At 50.9% G+C, this 16,948-nt stretch overlaps 2 protein-coding genes, 4 non-coding genes and 1 pseudogene across 6 annotated transcripts; 5 read left to right on the top strand and 2 right to left on the bottom strand.

Annotated features, from left to right (window-relative positions):
* Positions 1 to 17: 17 nt before the first annotated feature.
* On the top strand, positions 18 to 136 carry LOC135759618 (5S ribosomal RNA). Its single transcript, XR_010536895.1, has one exon. It is a non-coding gene; the product is annotated as a 5S ribosomal RNA (ribosomal RNA).
* Positions 137 to 261: 125 nt separating this feature from the next.
* LOC135759617 (5S ribosomal RNA) lies at positions 262 to 380 on the top strand. The gene has a single exon (XR_010536894.1). It is a non-coding gene; the product is annotated as a 5S ribosomal RNA (ribosomal RNA).
* Positions 381 to 505: 125 nt separating this feature from the next.
* Positions 506 to 624, top strand: LOC135759615 (5S ribosomal RNA). The gene has a single exon (XR_010536893.1). It is a non-coding gene; the product is annotated as a 5S ribosomal RNA (ribosomal RNA).
* A 125-nt stretch (positions 625 to 749) lies between these two features.
* LOC135759322 (5S ribosomal RNA) lies at positions 750 to 868 on the top strand (annotated as a pseudogene).
* Positions 869 to 993: 125 nt separating this feature from the next.
* LOC135759613 (5S ribosomal RNA) lies at positions 994 to 1,112 on the top strand. Its single transcript, XR_010536891.1, has one exon. It is a non-coding gene; the product is annotated as a 5S ribosomal RNA (ribosomal RNA).
* Positions 1,113 to 4,120: 3,008 nt separating this feature from the next.
* Positions 4,121 to 5,270, bottom strand: LOC135759087 (uncharacterized). Its single transcript, XM_065273914.1, has 6 exons — positions 5,100 to 5,270; positions 4,894 to 5,011; positions 4,578 to 4,793; positions 4,437 to 4,487; positions 4,246 to 4,332; positions 4,121 to 4,152 (listed from the first exon to the last, which is right to left on the bottom strand). The coding sequence occupies exons 1-6, from the start codon at positions 5,268 to 5,270 to the stop codon at positions 4,121 to 4,123; spliced, it is 675 nt and encodes a 224-aa protein (XP_065129986.1).
* A 1,497-nt stretch (positions 5,271 to 6,767) lies between these two features.
* Positions 6,768 to 7,694, bottom strand: LOC135759083 (uncharacterized). The gene is made up of 2 exons (XM_065273910.1): positions 7,405 to 7,694; positions 6,768 to 7,316 (listed from the first exon to the last, which is right to left on the bottom strand). Exons 1-2 carry the CDS (start codon positions 7,663 to 7,665, stop codon positions 6,819 to 6,821), a joined length of 759 nt encoding a protein of 252 aa, XP_065129982.1. The 5' UTR covers positions 7,666 to 7,694; the 3' UTR covers positions 6,768 to 6,818.
* Positions 7,695 to 16,948: the final 9,254 nt, after the last annotated feature.

Genomic DNA, 16,948 nt, shown 5'->3' with positions numbered 1-16,948 from the left:
GAAGCGAGTCAGCACTCGCTTACGGCCACACCACCCTGAGCACGCCCGCTCTCGTCTGATCTCGGAAGCCAAGCAGGGTCGGGCCTGGTTAGTACTTGGATGGGAGACCGCCTGGGAATACCAGGTGCTGTAAGCATTTAATTAATTAATAATTTTTTTATGTCATTTTTTCCCATGAATGCGTCCTTTCTGTAAGCGTTCTCCCATGGCATGGCGTTGCCACATTAGTTTTGAAGTGTCTCTCGAATCAGGTCCGCACTCGCTTACGGCCACACCACCCTGAGCACGCCCGCTCTCGTCTGATCTCGGAAGCCAAGCAGGGTCGGGCCTGGTTAGTACTTGGATGGGAGACCGCCTGGGAATACCAGGTGCTGTAAGCATTTAATTAATTAAATATTTATTTATGTCATATTTTCCCATGAATGCGTCCTTTCTGTAAGCGTTCTCCCATGGCATGGCGTTGCCACATTAGTTTTGAAGTGTCTCTCGAATCGTGTCTGCACCCGCTTACGGCCACACCACCCTGAGCACGCCCGCTCTCGTCTGATCTCGGAAGCCAAGCAGGGTCGGGCCTGGTTAGTACTTGGATGGGAGACCGCCTGGGAATACCAGGTGCTGTAAGCATTTAATTAATTAATTATTTTTTTATGTCATTTTTTCCCATGAATGCGTCCTTTCTGTAACCATTTACCGATGTCATTGCGTTGCCACATTAGCCTTGAAGTGTCTCTCGAATCGAGTCAGCACTCGCTTACGGCCACACCACCCTGAGCACGCCCGCTCTCGTCTGATCTCGGAAGCCAAGCAGGGTCGGGCCTGCTTAGTAATTGGATGGGAGACCGCCTGGGAATACCAGGTGCTGTAAGCATTTAATTAATTAATTATTTTTTTATGTCATTTTTTCCCATGAATGCGATCTTTCTGTAAGCGTTCACTGATGTCATGGCGTTGCCACATAAGTCTTGAAGTGTCTATCGAAGCGAGTCAGCACTCGCTTACGGCCACACCACCCTGAGCACGCCCGCTCTCGTCTGATCTCGGAAGCCAAGCAGGGTCGGGCCTGGTTAGTACTTGGATGGGAGACCGCCTGGGAATACCAGGTGCTGTAAGCATTTAATTAATTAATTATTTTTTTATGTCATTTTTTCCCATGAATGCGTCCTTTCTGTAAGCATTCTCCGATGTCATGGCGTTGCCACATAAGTCTTGAAGTGTCTATCGAAGCGAGTCAGCACTCGCTTACGGCCACACCACCCTGAGCACGCCCGCTCTCGTCTGATCTCGGAAGCCAAGCAGGATCGGGCCTGGTTAGTACTTGGATGTCATATTTATGTCATATTTTCCCATGAATGCGTCCTTTCTGTAAGCGTTCTCCCATGGCATGGCGTTGCCACATTAGTTTTGAAGTGTCTCTCGAATCGAGTCTGCACTCGCTCGCCTAAGGGCACCGAAAGTCAAGGGCGTACACCAGCCAGTTACGGATATTGAGCGTGGACGCGACTTCGTGTACGCTGCGCGCCGGCCCCCCCAAAATTTTTGCCCACCCGACGGGCGATGCGGCACGCGACCCCGCCCCACCCCGAGTCGGTGAGCGGTCGGTTTGCCCCCCTGCCCCCCCCACGAGCCGAGCAAGGGGGGGTCGAAGTTATTGGCTTTTTGGTGTGATACAACACTTCGACACAGGGGGGCGACTGCTCCCCCCGTCCATGGACCCTCTATTCGTCCAATTGCCAATTATGCTCGTTATAGGTCCGGCCACACCCACTGACCCCCCCCCATGACACGGACCCACTATTTGTCCATTTGCCCGTTATTTGTGCGGGATGACCCCCTGACCCCACCTGACATCCCCGCCAACCCCCCCCCATGACACAAACCCACTATTTGTACATTTGCCCATTATTTCTGTGGGATGACCCCCTGACCCCACCTGCCACTCCCCCGACCCCCCCCCATGACACGAACCCACTATTTGTCCATTTGCCCATTATTCGCCCGATCTTCACCAAACTCGCACCACGCGTAGAGCGTGCCGAGACTAAGACGATGGCGCAGGTACCACCCTCCTAGCTCGTTACTGTGCCGAGATAGAGGCCTGACACGTACATACAAATAGTCTGCCAATGGACGAATAATAAGTTCGTGTCAGTTTTTTCCTTTAGAGCCTCAGTGATTTCGACCAGGTTAGCGCGACACGGACGAAGCGCGGAGAACGTCGAGGTCACTTGCGCGCACGTACGACATGTACACGAACCCACTATTTTTTTTTTAATGGAATCGATGACACGTGTCAGTGGCGTAGCTCCGCCCCACGGCGAGTCACCGCCCCGAGACGCGCGTTCCCGAGCACGGCTCGACCCCCTCATCACGCATGAGCGGTTTGAGCCAAATCCGGCAAAGTTTAAAATTTTGTCCAAAAAAATGACGTAAGGGGTACCCCTGTCGTCTTTTTTGGACCAAATTTTCGACCTTCTTCGATCTTCACCAAACTCGCACCACGCGTCAAGCGTGCCGAGACTAAGACAGGGGTGCAGGTCCCACCCTCCTAGCTCGTTCCTGTGCCGAGATAGAGGCCTGACACCTACATACAAATAGTCTGCCAATGGACGAATAATGGGTTCGTGTCAGTTTTTTCCTTAAGAGCCTCACTGATTTCGACCGCGTTACAGCTACGCGGACGAAGCGCGGAGAGCGTCTAGGTCACTTGCGCGCACGTACGACATGTACACGAACCCACTATTTTTTTTTTTTATGGAATCGATGACACGTGTCAGTGGCGTAGCTCCACCCCACGGCGAGTCACCGCCCCGAGACGCGCGTTCCCGAGCACGGCTCGACCCCCTCATCACGCATGAGCGGTTTGAGCCAAATCCGGCAAAGTTTAACATTTGACGTGACTGTGACGCTATCCGTGCTTCGTCCGTGTCGCAGTCATGTGGTCGAAATCGCTGAGGCTCTAAAGGAAAAAACTGACAAAAACCCATTATGCGTCCATTGGCAATCTATTTGCAGGCAAGTGTCAGGCCTCTATCTCGGCGCAGGAATGAGTTAGGAACGTGGTACACACATTCCTGTCTTAGTCTCGGCACCCTCTACGCGCGGTGCGAGTTTGAAGTAAATCCGGGAATTTTTTTATCTCAGGCACTGTAATTCGGCCTTTTTTCCCAATTTGAATGCCCGTAGCTTAGCCCTCAAGAGGGCCACGGCCTTGCCATTGGCACTGTTGGAAAGTACTGTTCCAGGGCTTTCCAACGAACCCACACGCGAGTGTTTACGCCCTTGTTCGGCTGAGAAAAAGAGCACTAAACTTTAGCATATTTCATATGTTTTCTATTAAAAAAACACCTAAGTTCAAACATCTTTTTGCACATATTCAAATGAACATAGCTCCGTCCCTGAAAGGACTGGTGCGGGCCTTTCCAACGAACCCTCAATCGAGTCGCTACGACCTTCCTGGGCCGAGAAAATTAGCTTTGAATACAAGCGTTTTTCAAAAAAAAATTTAAGGGTAAAACACCATCTCGGCCTAGGAACGTCGTAGAGACTCGCGGTTGGTGTCGTTGGAAAGGTCTCTCCGTCCCCTTTCCAACGCCACCAGCCATGATTCTCTAGGACTTTGCGTTCAGGAGATATAACGCAGTTGTCCTCATATTTAAATGCCCCTAGCTCCGCCCCCGAGGGTGCCACGCCCTCGACCTCGGGCTCGTTGGAAAGGTCTGGTCCAGAGTCTCTCCGACCTTCCCAGGCTGGGAAAAAGAGCCCCAAACTTTGGGCCACTCATAAGGCAAAAACAATTGAGGCCAAACAGTTAAAGAGGCCGTATGAAACAGTTTAAGAAAAAGAAAAAAAAAACATCTCGGCCCAGGAATGTCAGCGAGACATCCTCCCCACCTGTGTTGTTAAACGGTGACATTGCATGTTATCTACCATGCAATTAAAAATGTGACACAATGTTATTGCTTTACCTGGATCAAAAATGCATCCATTATGCAGTTATATTGCATGTTATTTACCATGCAATTAAAAATATGAAGAAACAACCAAATACGTGATTAAAACACATTTAAAACTTTATTAAAACACAACAACAACAACAACAATATAATTAAATAAAACTGATCTAAATTGCCTCCAGTGTGGGGAACCCTGGCCCTGAAACAAAAGAAAGATTAAACTTGTTAGGTTCTGAAATGATTTCCTTTATCAGTAACACAATTAAAGGCACAGCGTTGATTTGAAACATACCTAGGACCATCTTGCCATCCTTGGAGTCCATCTCCAGTAGCTGGACAAACCCTATGGTCTCTGGCACGAATGCCGGGGCGTCCCACTCTTTGAACGAAAAACGAAACAAGATAAACAAAATGTTAGCTTTCGTTTAAGTCTCTGGACCGATGACTTGCTAGGAAAGTAGTGATTCGAAATGGAAAACCTACCGGAGACCTGTTCGATCCCCGCTCTGGCCTCAGCATCGCCATCCAGGGTCACTGTAATGAAACAAACATTAAATTTCTGTATCAGAAGGAACGACAAAGGGCCACACAGGGCGTTGTATCGAGGCCTACTCAGAAAATTACTGATGGCCATGCCGAGGTCAGGCGAGGAAAGGCTGCTCCCTGGAACGCCCTCTGACAGCATGCCAGACTCCTCCACGACTGCACTGGAGTGTGGGCTCATGGGGGGTGAATTGATGATGGGGTGTGGTGGGGAGACAGAGGGTGCAGGCGTGAAGGAGACTGCGGGCGTGATGGAGGGTGTGGGAGCTGAAGGAATTCCTTCATCCTCAGGGGCTTCTAAAACATGACAAAAAACACACACACGATTAGCTTTGCTCCATTGTCTTTCCAGAGACAGCAAGTAAAGTCCAAACAGGAGTCTCTGATTGACACCTACCAGAGAGTTCCCCGAGCGTGACGAGTGGGACATCGGGGCGGCTGGCCTGCAGGTCACGAAGCCTCTCCATGGTCACCTCCCACTGGAACTGTCGGACAGCTCGCCGAAACTCCTTGGCCTAGGAGACGAAATGTGTTTAAAACCTGGATCGTAGAGATTTACCGGCTATCGACATTTCAACGAGGAAAGTTTAACAGTAGACTTACCGACAGTTCCCGGTGGGAGTTCGCAAAGTGCGGCCGGATGTGCTTTAAAGTCCGGCCGCACAATGGGCACGGATGGAAAGGCTTCGTGACCTTCCTCCGGGAAAACAGGACCCACAGCTGCCTCTCCCGGAGGTTGGCAACACCGTGCGTGAGGCGCAGGTGTTGCCTCATGTTTGCTATTAGTCTTCGGCACAGGGGGCACTTAACCTTAACCATGTTCTGAAATGACACAAAAAAGGACGTTAATAACAACGATGCGGGCTGTGAAACAAGAGCAAAGTCGCGTTGTTTGACTGCAATAGATAAGCCTTTTAATGCAAAGCTAAGCGTATGCATAATGCGACCGGCACCGAGATATGACAGTGTCTAGATGAGAAAAGCATAGGTCAGAGGCCAGAGTCACGTTGCAAGGCCTATTTGTTGCAGTTAAACCATTTAAACAGAAGCCACAAGCCGTAAACTTTAATGTTACGTGAAATTAGTATGCATAAGCGTATGCATAATGCAACCGGCACTGAGATATTGCATTATCTGAACGAAAATAGCAAAGGTCAGAGGTTAATTGACACCATTTTAATGCCCTGATATTAAAACGTGCGTCACAGACGCTGAACCGTGACATCACCGTTTACGTCACATCAATAAAGATGAATATATTTAATAAATCACGACCCTTGCATTACAGGTGCGTTCATTTTGTTCACGAAAGTTTCAAGCAATTGAACTTACCTCGTCAACTTTGCAATCAGTACGTCACTGGGGGTTCCCATTGAGAGAACAGTATCCAATGGGATTCGTTTGCGTTTCATAAGCATTGTTTTATTTGTACTTGATTTTTTAAAACTATTAAAGGTAATTGACATCATTCGAGGTCAATGTTACGTTTAATCAAGACGTCTTTATGTTGAAATTAATTAATTTTCGATCGCCGTTTACTTCCGGGTTTTTGTTTACTTCTTTATGCCACTTACACTGACCGTTTAAGTTCGTCATGGGCTTATTTCATGTCGTATATGCTAACGTTACGCTGTAATTGCCCTTTCGATGAAGAATAATGCTTTGTTTTTCGTTATTTTGCTCTCGCCGGTTACTTCCGGTTTTGGGTTTACGTTTTTGTCAAAGTTGAAATGATTGTTTAATTTCGTTTTAATTAATTTTATCTCATTTCTTTTTACGTTGGGATGTTAATTGCATTTCGATCGTTATTAATGTTACGTTTTTAGTTTATTAATTATTAGCTCCGTTCACTTCCGGTTTTCTGTATTGGCTCTGTTTTCACTTTATTCTATCGAATTTTTTCACCTTGTTAATTTTCTTTTGGCCAAAAGCTTATTACCTTTCACTCTAGATCAAGTTTTAAGTTTTATTTATTTGTTTTCAAGTGTTTTAAATTAATATTTGTCATTAATCGTTTAATTATAAGTTTTTCTTTGTTTATTCACTTGGATTTGTTGCTACTGATTGTATTTATGAATAATAAATTTATTTATAAAATTAAAGCTATTTTAGTTTGGTGTTTTTTCATATACCTGGAATTTATTCATGTCAAAACCAGAAATGAAGACAAGTCAGGCATTTTTTAATTTAAAACATTTATTTGAACAAAAGAACACACGAAAACACTCATAGAACACACAAACACATAATAATAGAACAAAAACACTCGAACACATGATAAAAGCAAAAACACACGGCGAGGAAGTCCCTTTTGAACACGGGCTACTTCCTCTTTTGATCCTCAATAGCCCGCCGGACCTTTGCTCGCGCCCGACTGGCGCGGGCGAGGCCCGAGAGCCTATACTGTTTATTGATCCTCCTTGGACTGGTGATGACTCTGAGAGGTGACAGGATCACCACGGCTTTCCTCCTGGTGATCCTGGCACATCGCTTGGACCGCTCCGGCGTGGCTGCGGCGGGCAGGGGGACGTCCTGGTCGGGGACGGCGGGCAGGGGGACGTCCTGGTCGGGGACGGCGGGCAGGGTGACGTCCTGGTCGGGGACGGCGGGCAGGGTGACGTCCTGATCGGGGAAGGCGGGCAGGGTGACGTCCTGGTCGGGGACGGCTGGCGGGAGGACGTCCAGCTCGGAGTCCCGGGCGGTCAGCTCCGGAGAGCCCGCTTCCGGAGAGCCCCGGGTCGACGGAGGCACGACCGAGGAAGAGGAGGACGATGGCGATCGGTCCGGGCTTTCCAGGTGGGTGGGGTAGGTTTCCAAGCTCTGAAAGAGAAGACAGAAAAACAGATTAGCATCGACACGTGCCCAAACGCGCTGTCGACTCGAACTAGATCTACAGTGTACGACTCACCGATGGAGAGTCGAGGGTGGACACCCCAGACTCCTGGAAAGGGACCTTCTCCTCTTCCTCGGAGCTGCTGCTCGATGTCGACCCGGACGGCGAGGCCTCCTTCGCCCCGGCGCGCTTCCCGCTCCGGCTGCGCTGAGTCTTGGCCTTTCGTTTGGTCCCTGCCTCCGAGCCGGCCGCCATCTCCGGCGACCCCTCCTCGCCGAACAGCGCCTGCTCGAACAACCGGCGGTGCTCCACGGCCTGCCTAGAATTAAGGTTCATGGCATAGTACTTGTCGGCCGTGGAGGTGTCGTGGCGTCCGCGCTGTGGCTGTTCTTGGCCTGAGAAAGAGAGAAGAAAAGTGCAAGTCAGTACGAAGCAAACGTCTAGAAATCTACGTAGGACGGACGGGTCGGACGCTTACATGGGTCGCGATGGAGGTCCGGAGGTCCGTAAAGTTGGGCTTCCCGGGAAGCCCCATCGACACCCAGGCCCCCTGAAAATAACTGTTCAGGTTTTTGCAGGGGTTGGGTGTCGATGTAAAAAAAAAATATGTTGCCGTCTTGCCCCCGACCAGGCGGTTCCTGAGTGCCAGGAACCTTTGCAGCCACCTGTACTCCTCCTCCGTCACCGACAGCTGGGCCGGGCCGAAGGCCTGGTTGGTCTTGTGGAACTTGACCTGCGGAAACACGGAGAAAAGTGTGAGAAAAGAGCGAGACCGCTCGTGAAAATATGCTCGCGCCGGGGAAACGCTCACGTTAATCAAGTACGCCCCGGTGCTGGACGACTTGACGGCCTTCTCCACCTCCGCGATCGTTAGATTTTGAAAGACCCCACATCTGTGCCCGTAGATGGAGGCGAAGAAGGCCGTCAAGTGCCCGTAGAAGCTGTACTGTGTCTTCTGGCAGAGGTCCTTCTCCAGCATGTCTGCGGATACAAAAGACAAACAAAAGGGTGAGTGAAATCAAACGGTCTGAAAGCAAGAGAGAGGTTTGCCGACGTCGACCTACCGAGGATCCCCGGGATAGCCTTTTTGGCCTCCGCGTTGCAGCGACGAAGCACCTGCTTGGAGATGAGTTGGCCCTCTTTGACCTCCTTCACCTCCATCTGGTGCATCGTCACTGGCCGCTTCATCGACCGGAGCAGCATCCTGACCTCCCGTCGGACCCTCGTCATGGCGTTCTTAGACAGCCGGCAGGTCTTCGGAGGGGTCTCGGCCAGGAAGTCCAAGAACTGGGCCACGTTCTTCAGGTAGTGGTTTACCGTCGTGGTCGTGATCTTGGACCTCCCCAGGTTGCCGACCCACCTGCGAACACACACAAAGAACTGGTTAATGGCGACACGCTCACGTCGTACCGACGGCAGAGAGAGTGAGCGCGACGTACCTCCGGATCCTTTCGGGGTCGTCTAAGAACGCCAGAGTCTGGAGCCTTCCCTGGCCCTCCGCCATGTGGGCCACGAAGGATCGGATTCGGAACACCTTCCCGCTCACGTTCTCCTTCAACTTGCGTGACGGAGCCGGTCCCTCCTGGTGCCGTCTGTAGGACTCCAGGAGCTCATCTGGAGAGAGACAGAAAAAAAGAGACAAAGGTTAGCGTCGACAGGAAGACGCCGGCTAAAGGCGAGACCTCTGAACTCACTCAGAACCGCCACGTGGTCCGGAAAGTGAGCGGGGCTTCTCTCTCCCAGGTGTTCCGCCTCCGTGGCCTGCGAGGTCGACGGCCTGGACTCGGGCGAGCGCGGCGGCGAGGTGAAGGCCGGAGTCGCGGCGTCTTCCTCCGCCGGATCCTCCAGTGCCTTCAGAAGCTTTGTGGTGACGTCCTTCACCTGCTGGGTCTGATGGGCACTGGGCCGGCGGATGAGGCGCTTGCACCTCCGGGTCACCTCCTGCAAGGCAGAAGACAAGGCGTCGACCTGTTTGTTTAGGTCGCTGACCAGACCCTTCAGCCTCGTCTTCTGCCTCTTGCACCTCTCCGTGCAGTCGTGCTCATCCTCGTCCTCTTCCCGTTCTTCCTCTCTCTCGGGGGCGGCCGCCCCTTCGTCCTCAAGATCAAAGGCAGACACCATAGGCACCACCGGGTTGCTGGCTCGCAGGACGGCCAGGTCCCGAATGACCTTTAGCTTCTTGCAGTCGGCAAAGGCCACGCGGCGAGCCTTCGACGTCAGCTCGCTGTGCCCCCGGAGATGCCTATCCAGTCTGGAGGTTTCCTTGTTGCAGCCGGCGACAGGGCAACGTCCCTTACGGACGTTGACCCTGCCCGACTCTAAGGCCAGGATTAGCCTCCGCTCCTCTACGTTCCTCACCTTGTGAGAGACCTTGAGATGCTGTGAAAGCTGGCTGTAAGACCTATAACACAAAGGGCACTGGCAAGACATTGTCGTTATTCTTAGCTGAAAGTTGAAACAGAAAGAATGGGGAGGGCTAGAGAGCAGGGGTTATATACCTGTGACAGATGGGGCGGAGCCGCTTCACTTTGTGGTCTATTTTTGTTCACTTTAGGCGGGAAAGTCAAGCGTTTCACTTTCTGGTCTATTTCTAAAGTTTTAGACCAGAAAGCCAAGCCGCTTCACTTTGTGGTCTATTTTTGTTCACTTTAGGCGGGAAAGTCAAGCGTTTCACTTTCTGGTCTATTTCTAAAGTTTTAGACCAGAAAGCCAAGCCGCTTCACTTTGTGGTCTATCTTTGTTCACTTTAGACAGGAAAGTCAAGCGTTTCACTTTCTGGTCTATTTTCAAAGTTTTAGACCAGAAAGCCAAGCCGCTTCACTTTGTGGTCTATTTTTGTTCACTTTAGACAGGAAAGTCAAGCGTTTCACTTTCTGGTCTATTTCTACAGTTTTAGACCAGAAAGCCAAGCCGCTTCACTTTCTGAAAAAAGCACCCACATTCGAGTCCCTAAGACCTTCCTGGGCCGAGCAAACGAGCTCTGAAAACAAGCCTTTTTCATAAATTTTCAAAAGTGGAAAATCATATCTCGGCGAGGGAACGTCTCTCCGAGACCTTCAAAACGCGCCCACCCTCGAGTCTCTAGGACCTTCCCTGCCGGAGATATAAAAAATTAGCTTTTAAATTCAAAAGCTCCTAGCTCCACCCCTGAATGGGCCACACCCTGGTCCAGGCCTTTCCAACGAACCCTCACTCGAGTCCCTAAGACCTTCTTGGACTGAGAAACAGAGCCCTAAACTTGAGCTTTTTCACACTTTTCTGATATTTAAATGCCTTTTCTGATATTTAAATGATATAAAAAATTAGCTTTTAAATTCAAAAGCTCCTAGCTCCACCCCTGAATGGGCCACACCCTCGATCCGCTTAGATTAACCCTTGTGTGGTGTTCGTATTTTTGTTACTTAGACGATGTTTGTGGGTCTGGTGGACCCAGAGCATTATTAGTATCTTAAACCAATGCATTCATACAAATTTATGTAATATTGTTTACAGATGTTAACTTTAGCCTTATTGCAAGTAATATAGACAGAATTTATGGTTAATATTGGTCATTTACCACTGGTAGAGGACTATTTATAAACTAAAGTGCCATTCGTTTTTGTGGTAATATGAAATAAAAGAAGGAAATTCTATTCTGATCCAGATATTGGGGGGAAAATCATATTAATCTTAAATAAGTATAAATGAAACAAAGTTTTTCATCACTGTTGATGTTTAATTATTTGAACTTTTTGAAATTGTACACATTTGTGTCAGTCTACACAGCACAGGCCCCAAACTGAACAGATGCCGTATCATAAGACATCATCCACACTGAACACATAACCTGTTCATGCCAGCCAACACAACACATAAGAAGAAAAATTTTAATGTGTAGCTGTCTTGTGTATGCATTTCTTGCATTTTATACACATATACTGTGTCCATCTGGTCCACACACATTGAAGTATAATGTGTTGCTATTGGCCACAACTTAGAATGATGAAAATACATGGATAATATTTTACTTTCTCTATTATTCACTCTCTCTCTCTCTCTCTCTCTCTCTCTCTCTCTCTCTCTCTCTCTCTCTCTCTCTCTCTCACACACACACACATCTTTGTGGGACATTTGGTCCCCACAACGTGATAAATAGCAGGTACACACACCATAGGTTTTGTGGTAAACCCATGGGTTTACAAATGGTAATCAATATACCAAATAACCATGATTACTACTCTTTTACTACAATAAAACTATGGATTTTTTATAATGGTAAAATGTAGAATGGTTCCTGTTAGACAGAAGGTAAAGTGTTTGGGACAGTAGGTACAGACAAATGTTCATGCACGGCATATAACATGTTGTATCCTTGCGGCATTACAGCAAAAGCAGAAGGAGAAAAGTCTGACATGCATCCATCACATATGTACAGACATGTATACAAACACACTCATACACTCACAGGAGTCCCAGGTAGGAGAAAAACAGAGTGAAGTTACATAGCACATTCAATTTTTACACTTTTATTAACCCCGGGTCCAGTGGACCCGAACACCACATATGTAATATAAATGTGTAGGGGGGGTGTACAGTGTACATTAATTATAAAGTTGTTTATTTTTATGTTCTTCATAGAAAATGAGCCAAGGCCAATGAATCTGAGGTTGAAACAACAATTAATTGCATAGTTTTTCTTTCAGTAAACATTCAAAACGGGTCCCACAGACCCGAACACCACACAAGGGTTAAGACGTTAAGGCGTACCCCAGTCGTATATTCCTGACCGTTCATTTTGACCTTGCCAGATCTTCACCAAATTCGCACCACGCGTAGAGCGTGCCGAGACTAAAACATGGGTGCAGGTCCCGTCCTCCTAGCTCGTTCCTGTGCCGAGATAGAGCCCTGACACGTGCATGTAAATAGTCTGCCAATGGACAAATAAAGGGTTCGTGTCAGTTTTTTCCTTTAGAGCCTCGGTGATTTCGACTGGGTTAGCGCGACACGGACGAAGCGCGGAGAGCGTCGAGGTCACTTGCGCGCACGTACGACATGTACACAAACCCATTATTTTTTTTTGAATGGAATCGATGACACGTGTCAGTGCCGTAGCTCCGCCCCACAACAAGTCACCGGCTTGAGACACGCGTTCCCGAGCACGGCTCGACCCCCTCATCATGCGTGAGCGATTTGAGCCAAATCCGGCAAAGTTTAAAATTTTGTCCAAAAAATGGACGTAAGGGGTACCCCTTTGGTCTTTTTTGGACCAAATTTTCGACCTCCTCCGATCTTCACCAAACTCGCACCACGCGTCAAGCGTGCCAAGACTAAGACGTGTGCGCGGGTCCCATCCTCCTAGCTCGTTCCTGTGCCGAGATAGAGGCCTGACACGTGTCATCGATTCCATTCAAAAAAAAAACGTGGGTTCGTGTCAGTTGTCGGAAGTTCACGAAAGTGACCTTCGCGCACCCTGGGCGTCGTCCGTGTTTCGGTAACTCGGTCGGAATCGCTGAAAACCTAAAGCAGAAGAAGTACACGGACCCACTATTCGTCCAATGGCAATCTATTGCATGCACGAGTACCTGCAAACTGTCAGTAATGTAACAATGCCCCGGAACGTCGTAGAGACATGGTGTGGTGTCGTTTGAAAGCTCTCACCGCCCCCTTCGAGACGCCCCTACCCCCAAGTCTCTAGGACCTCCCCTTCCAAAGATATGATGAAAAAGTCCTAATATTCAAATGCCCCTAGCTCCGCCCCCGAGAGGGCCCCCCCCTTGAACTTGGGCTTTTCGGAAAGGTCTGGTACAGAGCTCTGACCTTCCTAGGCCGAAAAAAGAGAAAAAAGAGCTTTGAATATAAGCATTTTTTACACTTATTCGCATTGAAAAAAAATTGAGGCAAATCTCCAAGAAAGCCTTTTTTGAACATTTCACCAAAAAAATAAAAATCCTATCTCGGCCAAGGAATGTCGTAGAGACTTGGTAGGGGTGTCATTTGAAAGCTCTCGCCACCCCCTCCAAAATACCCCCACCCAAAAATCTTGATGCCCCCCATTAGTAAAAACCATTGTTTTTAAAACGTATATTCAAATGCGCATAGCTCCGCCCCTGAGGGTGCCCTCAGGCTAGTCCGGGGCTTTTCAAGGACACCAGATTGGAGTCTCTACGACCTTGCTCGGCCGAGTAAACAAGCTCTGAAAACAAGCCTTTTTCATAAATTTTCAAAAGTCGAAAACTATATCTCGGCGAGGAAACGTCGTAGAGACTCGAGTCTGGTGTCGTTCGAAATGTCTCTCCGAGACCTTCAAAACGCCCCTACCCCCAAGTCTCTAGGACCTTCCCTTCCGGAGATATAAAAAATTAGTTATTATATTCAAATGCCCCTAGCTCCGCCCCACAGAGTGTTACGCCCTCGACCTTGGGATCGTTGGAAAGGGCTAGTCCGGGGCTTTTCAAGGACACCAGATTGGAGTCTCTACGACCTTGCTCGGCCGAGTAAACAAGCTTTGGAAACAAGCCTTTTTCATAAATTTTCAAAAGTCGAAAACTATATCTCGGCGAGGAAACGTCGTAGAGACTCGAGTCTGGTGTCGTTCGAAATGTCTCTCCGAGACCTTCAAAACGCCCCTACCCCCAAGTCTCTAGGACCTTCCCTTCCGGAGATATAAAAAAAGGGTTATTATATTCAAATGCCCCTAGCTCCGCCCCACAGAGTGTTACGCCCTCGACCTTGGGCTCGTTGGAAAGGGCTAGTCCGGGGCTTTTCAAGGACACCAGATTGGAGTCTCTACGTCCTTGCTCGGCCGAGTAAACAAGCTCTGAAAACAAGCCTTTTTCATAAATTTTCAAAGGTCGAAAACTATATCGGAGTAAGGACTATTAGAGGGTTCGTGGACAAAAGTCCATTCAAATAATTTGCCAACGTACACATAGTATGGGCGAGGGACCGTACGCCTCTATTGGACGCCCCAGTCCATTTAGATAACAGGCAAATGTACGATCCCGTTTTTCCGGCAGTAATGGGCGCCAGAGGGGGACGTGGCCGTACGGACACCTCCAGGGGCGCCCTTCAGTCACGGGGGTGCCCCCCACGACCCCCCCGTCCACGGGACCACTATTTGTCCATTTGCCCACTATTTGTACGGATGTCATGTACCACCCCTTTCGACGCTCCGGCACGCCCCCAGACACGCCCCCCTCGTCCACGGACACGTTATTTGTCCATTTGCCTGTTATTTGTGCGGGATGACCCCCTGACCCCACCTGACCACCCCCCCGACCCCCCCATGACACGGACCCACTATTTGTCCATTTGCCCATTATTTCTGCGGGATGACCCCCTGACCCCTCCTGACCCCCCCCCCCCCGACCCCCCCCCCACAACACGGCCCCACTATTTGTCCATTTGCCCATTATTTGTGCGGAATGACCCCCTGACCCCTCCTGACCACCACCCCGACCCCCCCCATGACACGGACCCACTATTTGTCCATTTGCCCATTATTTGTGCGGGATGACCCCCTGACCCCTCCTGACCACCCCCTGACCCCCCCCCATGACACGGACCCACTATTTGTCCATTTGCCCATTATTTGTGCGGAATGACCCCCCTGACCCCACCTGCCACTCCCCCACCCCCCCCCAATGACACGGACCCACTATTTGTCCATTTGCAGACTACTTTTTTGGGAAACGGTCCGAACCCCAAACGGACGTCACGGGCCCGGCTTACGTCCCCTCACGTGCTCTGTAGCGCAGAGTTCGACGCGAAAATGTCGTCCCTGTCCGTTTTTGCTCAATTTGGACACTAGCTCTACCAAACCACCCCTACCCCCTCCTCCTCCATCGGCTGTTAGCTTGCCAGTCGTCCGTTTCGAGATCCGGCCCGTCTCGGGGTCCTGGGGACGTAGTGACACGAACCAGGTACGAGAAATAACATTGCTTTAATGGAGCCGTGTCAGTGCCGTCACGCGGCCCCGTAAGGGCGCACGGCTTCGAAACGCACGTGGAAGCGCAGCGCGGACGGCCCCGCTGAGGAATCTGCCGGCCCACCCACCGCGAACCTTTCGTGACCCTACTTGCCAACCCTAACCCTAGGCGTTTTGCGATCGCACTGGGAGGCACAGCGAGGGTGCTGTGAGCACGGCGTACGCCGAATGCACGCGTGCTTCGGAGACGTCGTGCGCGGGCCCTCTGCTGGACCGCACGCCGAATTTCGGGCACCTAGTCTTTTTCCCGGCCTCGCGGGAGCACTGACAGTTTCCCGCTAAAACTGCGGGTTCGCGGACGGTGTCCGATCGGGTCGAAATTCTGCACCCGCGTGCTTGGGGGCCCCGCCGTACGGGCCCCCGAAGCGCAGACCCCTGGGACCTTCAGAAAAAAAAATTAGCGAAACGGAGCTCGAATGGCAAACAACATGGTGTGGTGGTCTAGGCCATCAAGAGGATCATGATGGGTGATTTTGAGAACATTTGGACAACCTTGTCTTATTTTGGAGCTACGTTCTCCAGATTCGGATATGTTGATCGGGGGCCCCCCAGAGGTCATATGACACCGCGCGGGGTCACGAGGAGCGCGTCCGCAAACCCATTACGGAAAATAACATTGGTTTAATGGAAAAGTGTCGCGACCCCCGCGCGGTCCCCGAACGTCGCGCGGCCCCGATACGCCCGTCGTAACATCCCACGGGGGGCCCGGCTGGGGACTCCGAAGCACGCGGCGGAGAGCCTATCGCGAGCCGAGTTACGAACCCTAAAACTGGGATTTCGCGGCGCTCCTGTGCGGCGTGCCGAATTTGGCGAGCTTACGACTTTTCCCGTCCTCGCGGGAGACCCGACAGTTTCCCGCGTTTCGGCACGCGGATTCGTGTCGGCTTCCGATCGGGCCGAAACTCGGCACGCGCGCACTCCGGGGTCCCAAACGACGGAACCCGGAAGCGCAGACTCGAGCGACGTTCGGAAGAAGAGCTGTAGGGCCGTATCTCGCGCGGCGGTCGCCCTTTGCGGTGGGTTTACGCGGTCGCGAAGACTCCGATTCGTCCGGGACTCATGCGGGACTGTTAGTCCGGACGTCCTCTCCGCGGAACGCCGAACGTCTCGGCCGAGACCCCTTCGCGACTCGACCTGCCCGCCCTAGTTTTAAGGTTTTCGGCAGGGCGTAGCGCGCGCGCCTTACGCCGTCGGCGCGCGGGATCCGGATATGTCCCGCTAGAGCTCTCCGGCAGCCCGCGCACCGATTTCGGCGACCTTTCGACTTTTCCCAACTTAGCGGGAGACCTGACAGTTTCCCGCTACCGGCCGTGGGTTCGTGCCAGAGTCGGATCGGGTCAAAAATCGGCACGCTCTATGTCGGAGTTCTCCCGAGACGGACCCCCGAAGCGCGGGCCGCTGCGGCGTTCCTAAAAGTCTGGTTCCTCCAGGGCACACGTCCCTACCTCCGTAGCCCAGAGAGGTGACTCGAAAGCGGGCCTGACAGGGCGGCCCTCCCTCCTGGAAGTCTGGTTCCTCCAGGTCACCCGTCACTACCTCCGTAGCCCAGAGAGGTGACTCGAAAGCGGGCCTGACAGGGCGGCCCTCCCTCCTGGAAGTCTGGTTCCTCCAGGGCACCCGTCCCTACCTCCGTAGCCCAGAGAGGTGACTGGA

Source organism: Paramisgurnus dabryanus, chromosome 9 (assembly GCF_030506205.2).
Source record: "Paramisgurnus dabryanus chromosome 9, PD_genome_1.1, whole genome shotgun sequence".
Lineage (NCBI taxonomy): Eukaryota > Metazoa > Chordata > Actinopteri > Cypriniformes > Cobitidae > Paramisgurnus > Paramisgurnus dabryanus.
Note: the sequence above shows the minus strand (reverse complement) of the source record. Positions and strands in the feature narration are given on the sequence as shown.

What these genes read in the sequence shown, in the direction of transcription:
- LOC135759083 (XM_065273910.1), bottom strand. Translation starts at nt 7,665, where the DNA reads ATGAACCTTAATTCTAGGCAGGCCGTGGAGCACCGCCGGTTGTTCGAG. An exon ending in CCACCCTCGACTCTCCATCG is followed by an intron (nt 7,317 to 7,404) that starts GTGAGTCGTACA and finishes CTTCTCTTTCAG; the next exon opens with AGCTTGGAAACCTACCCCAC.
- LOC135759087 (XM_065273914.1), bottom strand. Translation starts at nt 5,270, where the DNA reads ATGAGGCAACACCTGCGCCTCACGCACGGTGTTGCCAACCTCCGGGAG. An exon ending in CACGCTCGGGGAACTCTCTG is followed by an intron (nt 4,794 to 4,893) that starts GTAGGTGTCAAT and finishes GTCATGTTTTAG; the next exon opens with AAGCCCCTGAGGATGAAGGA. An exon ending in GGGGATCGAACAGGTCTCCG is followed by an intron (nt 4,333 to 4,436) that starts GTAGGTTTTCCA and finishes TTTCGTTCAAAG; the next exon opens with AGTGGGACGCCCCGGCATTC.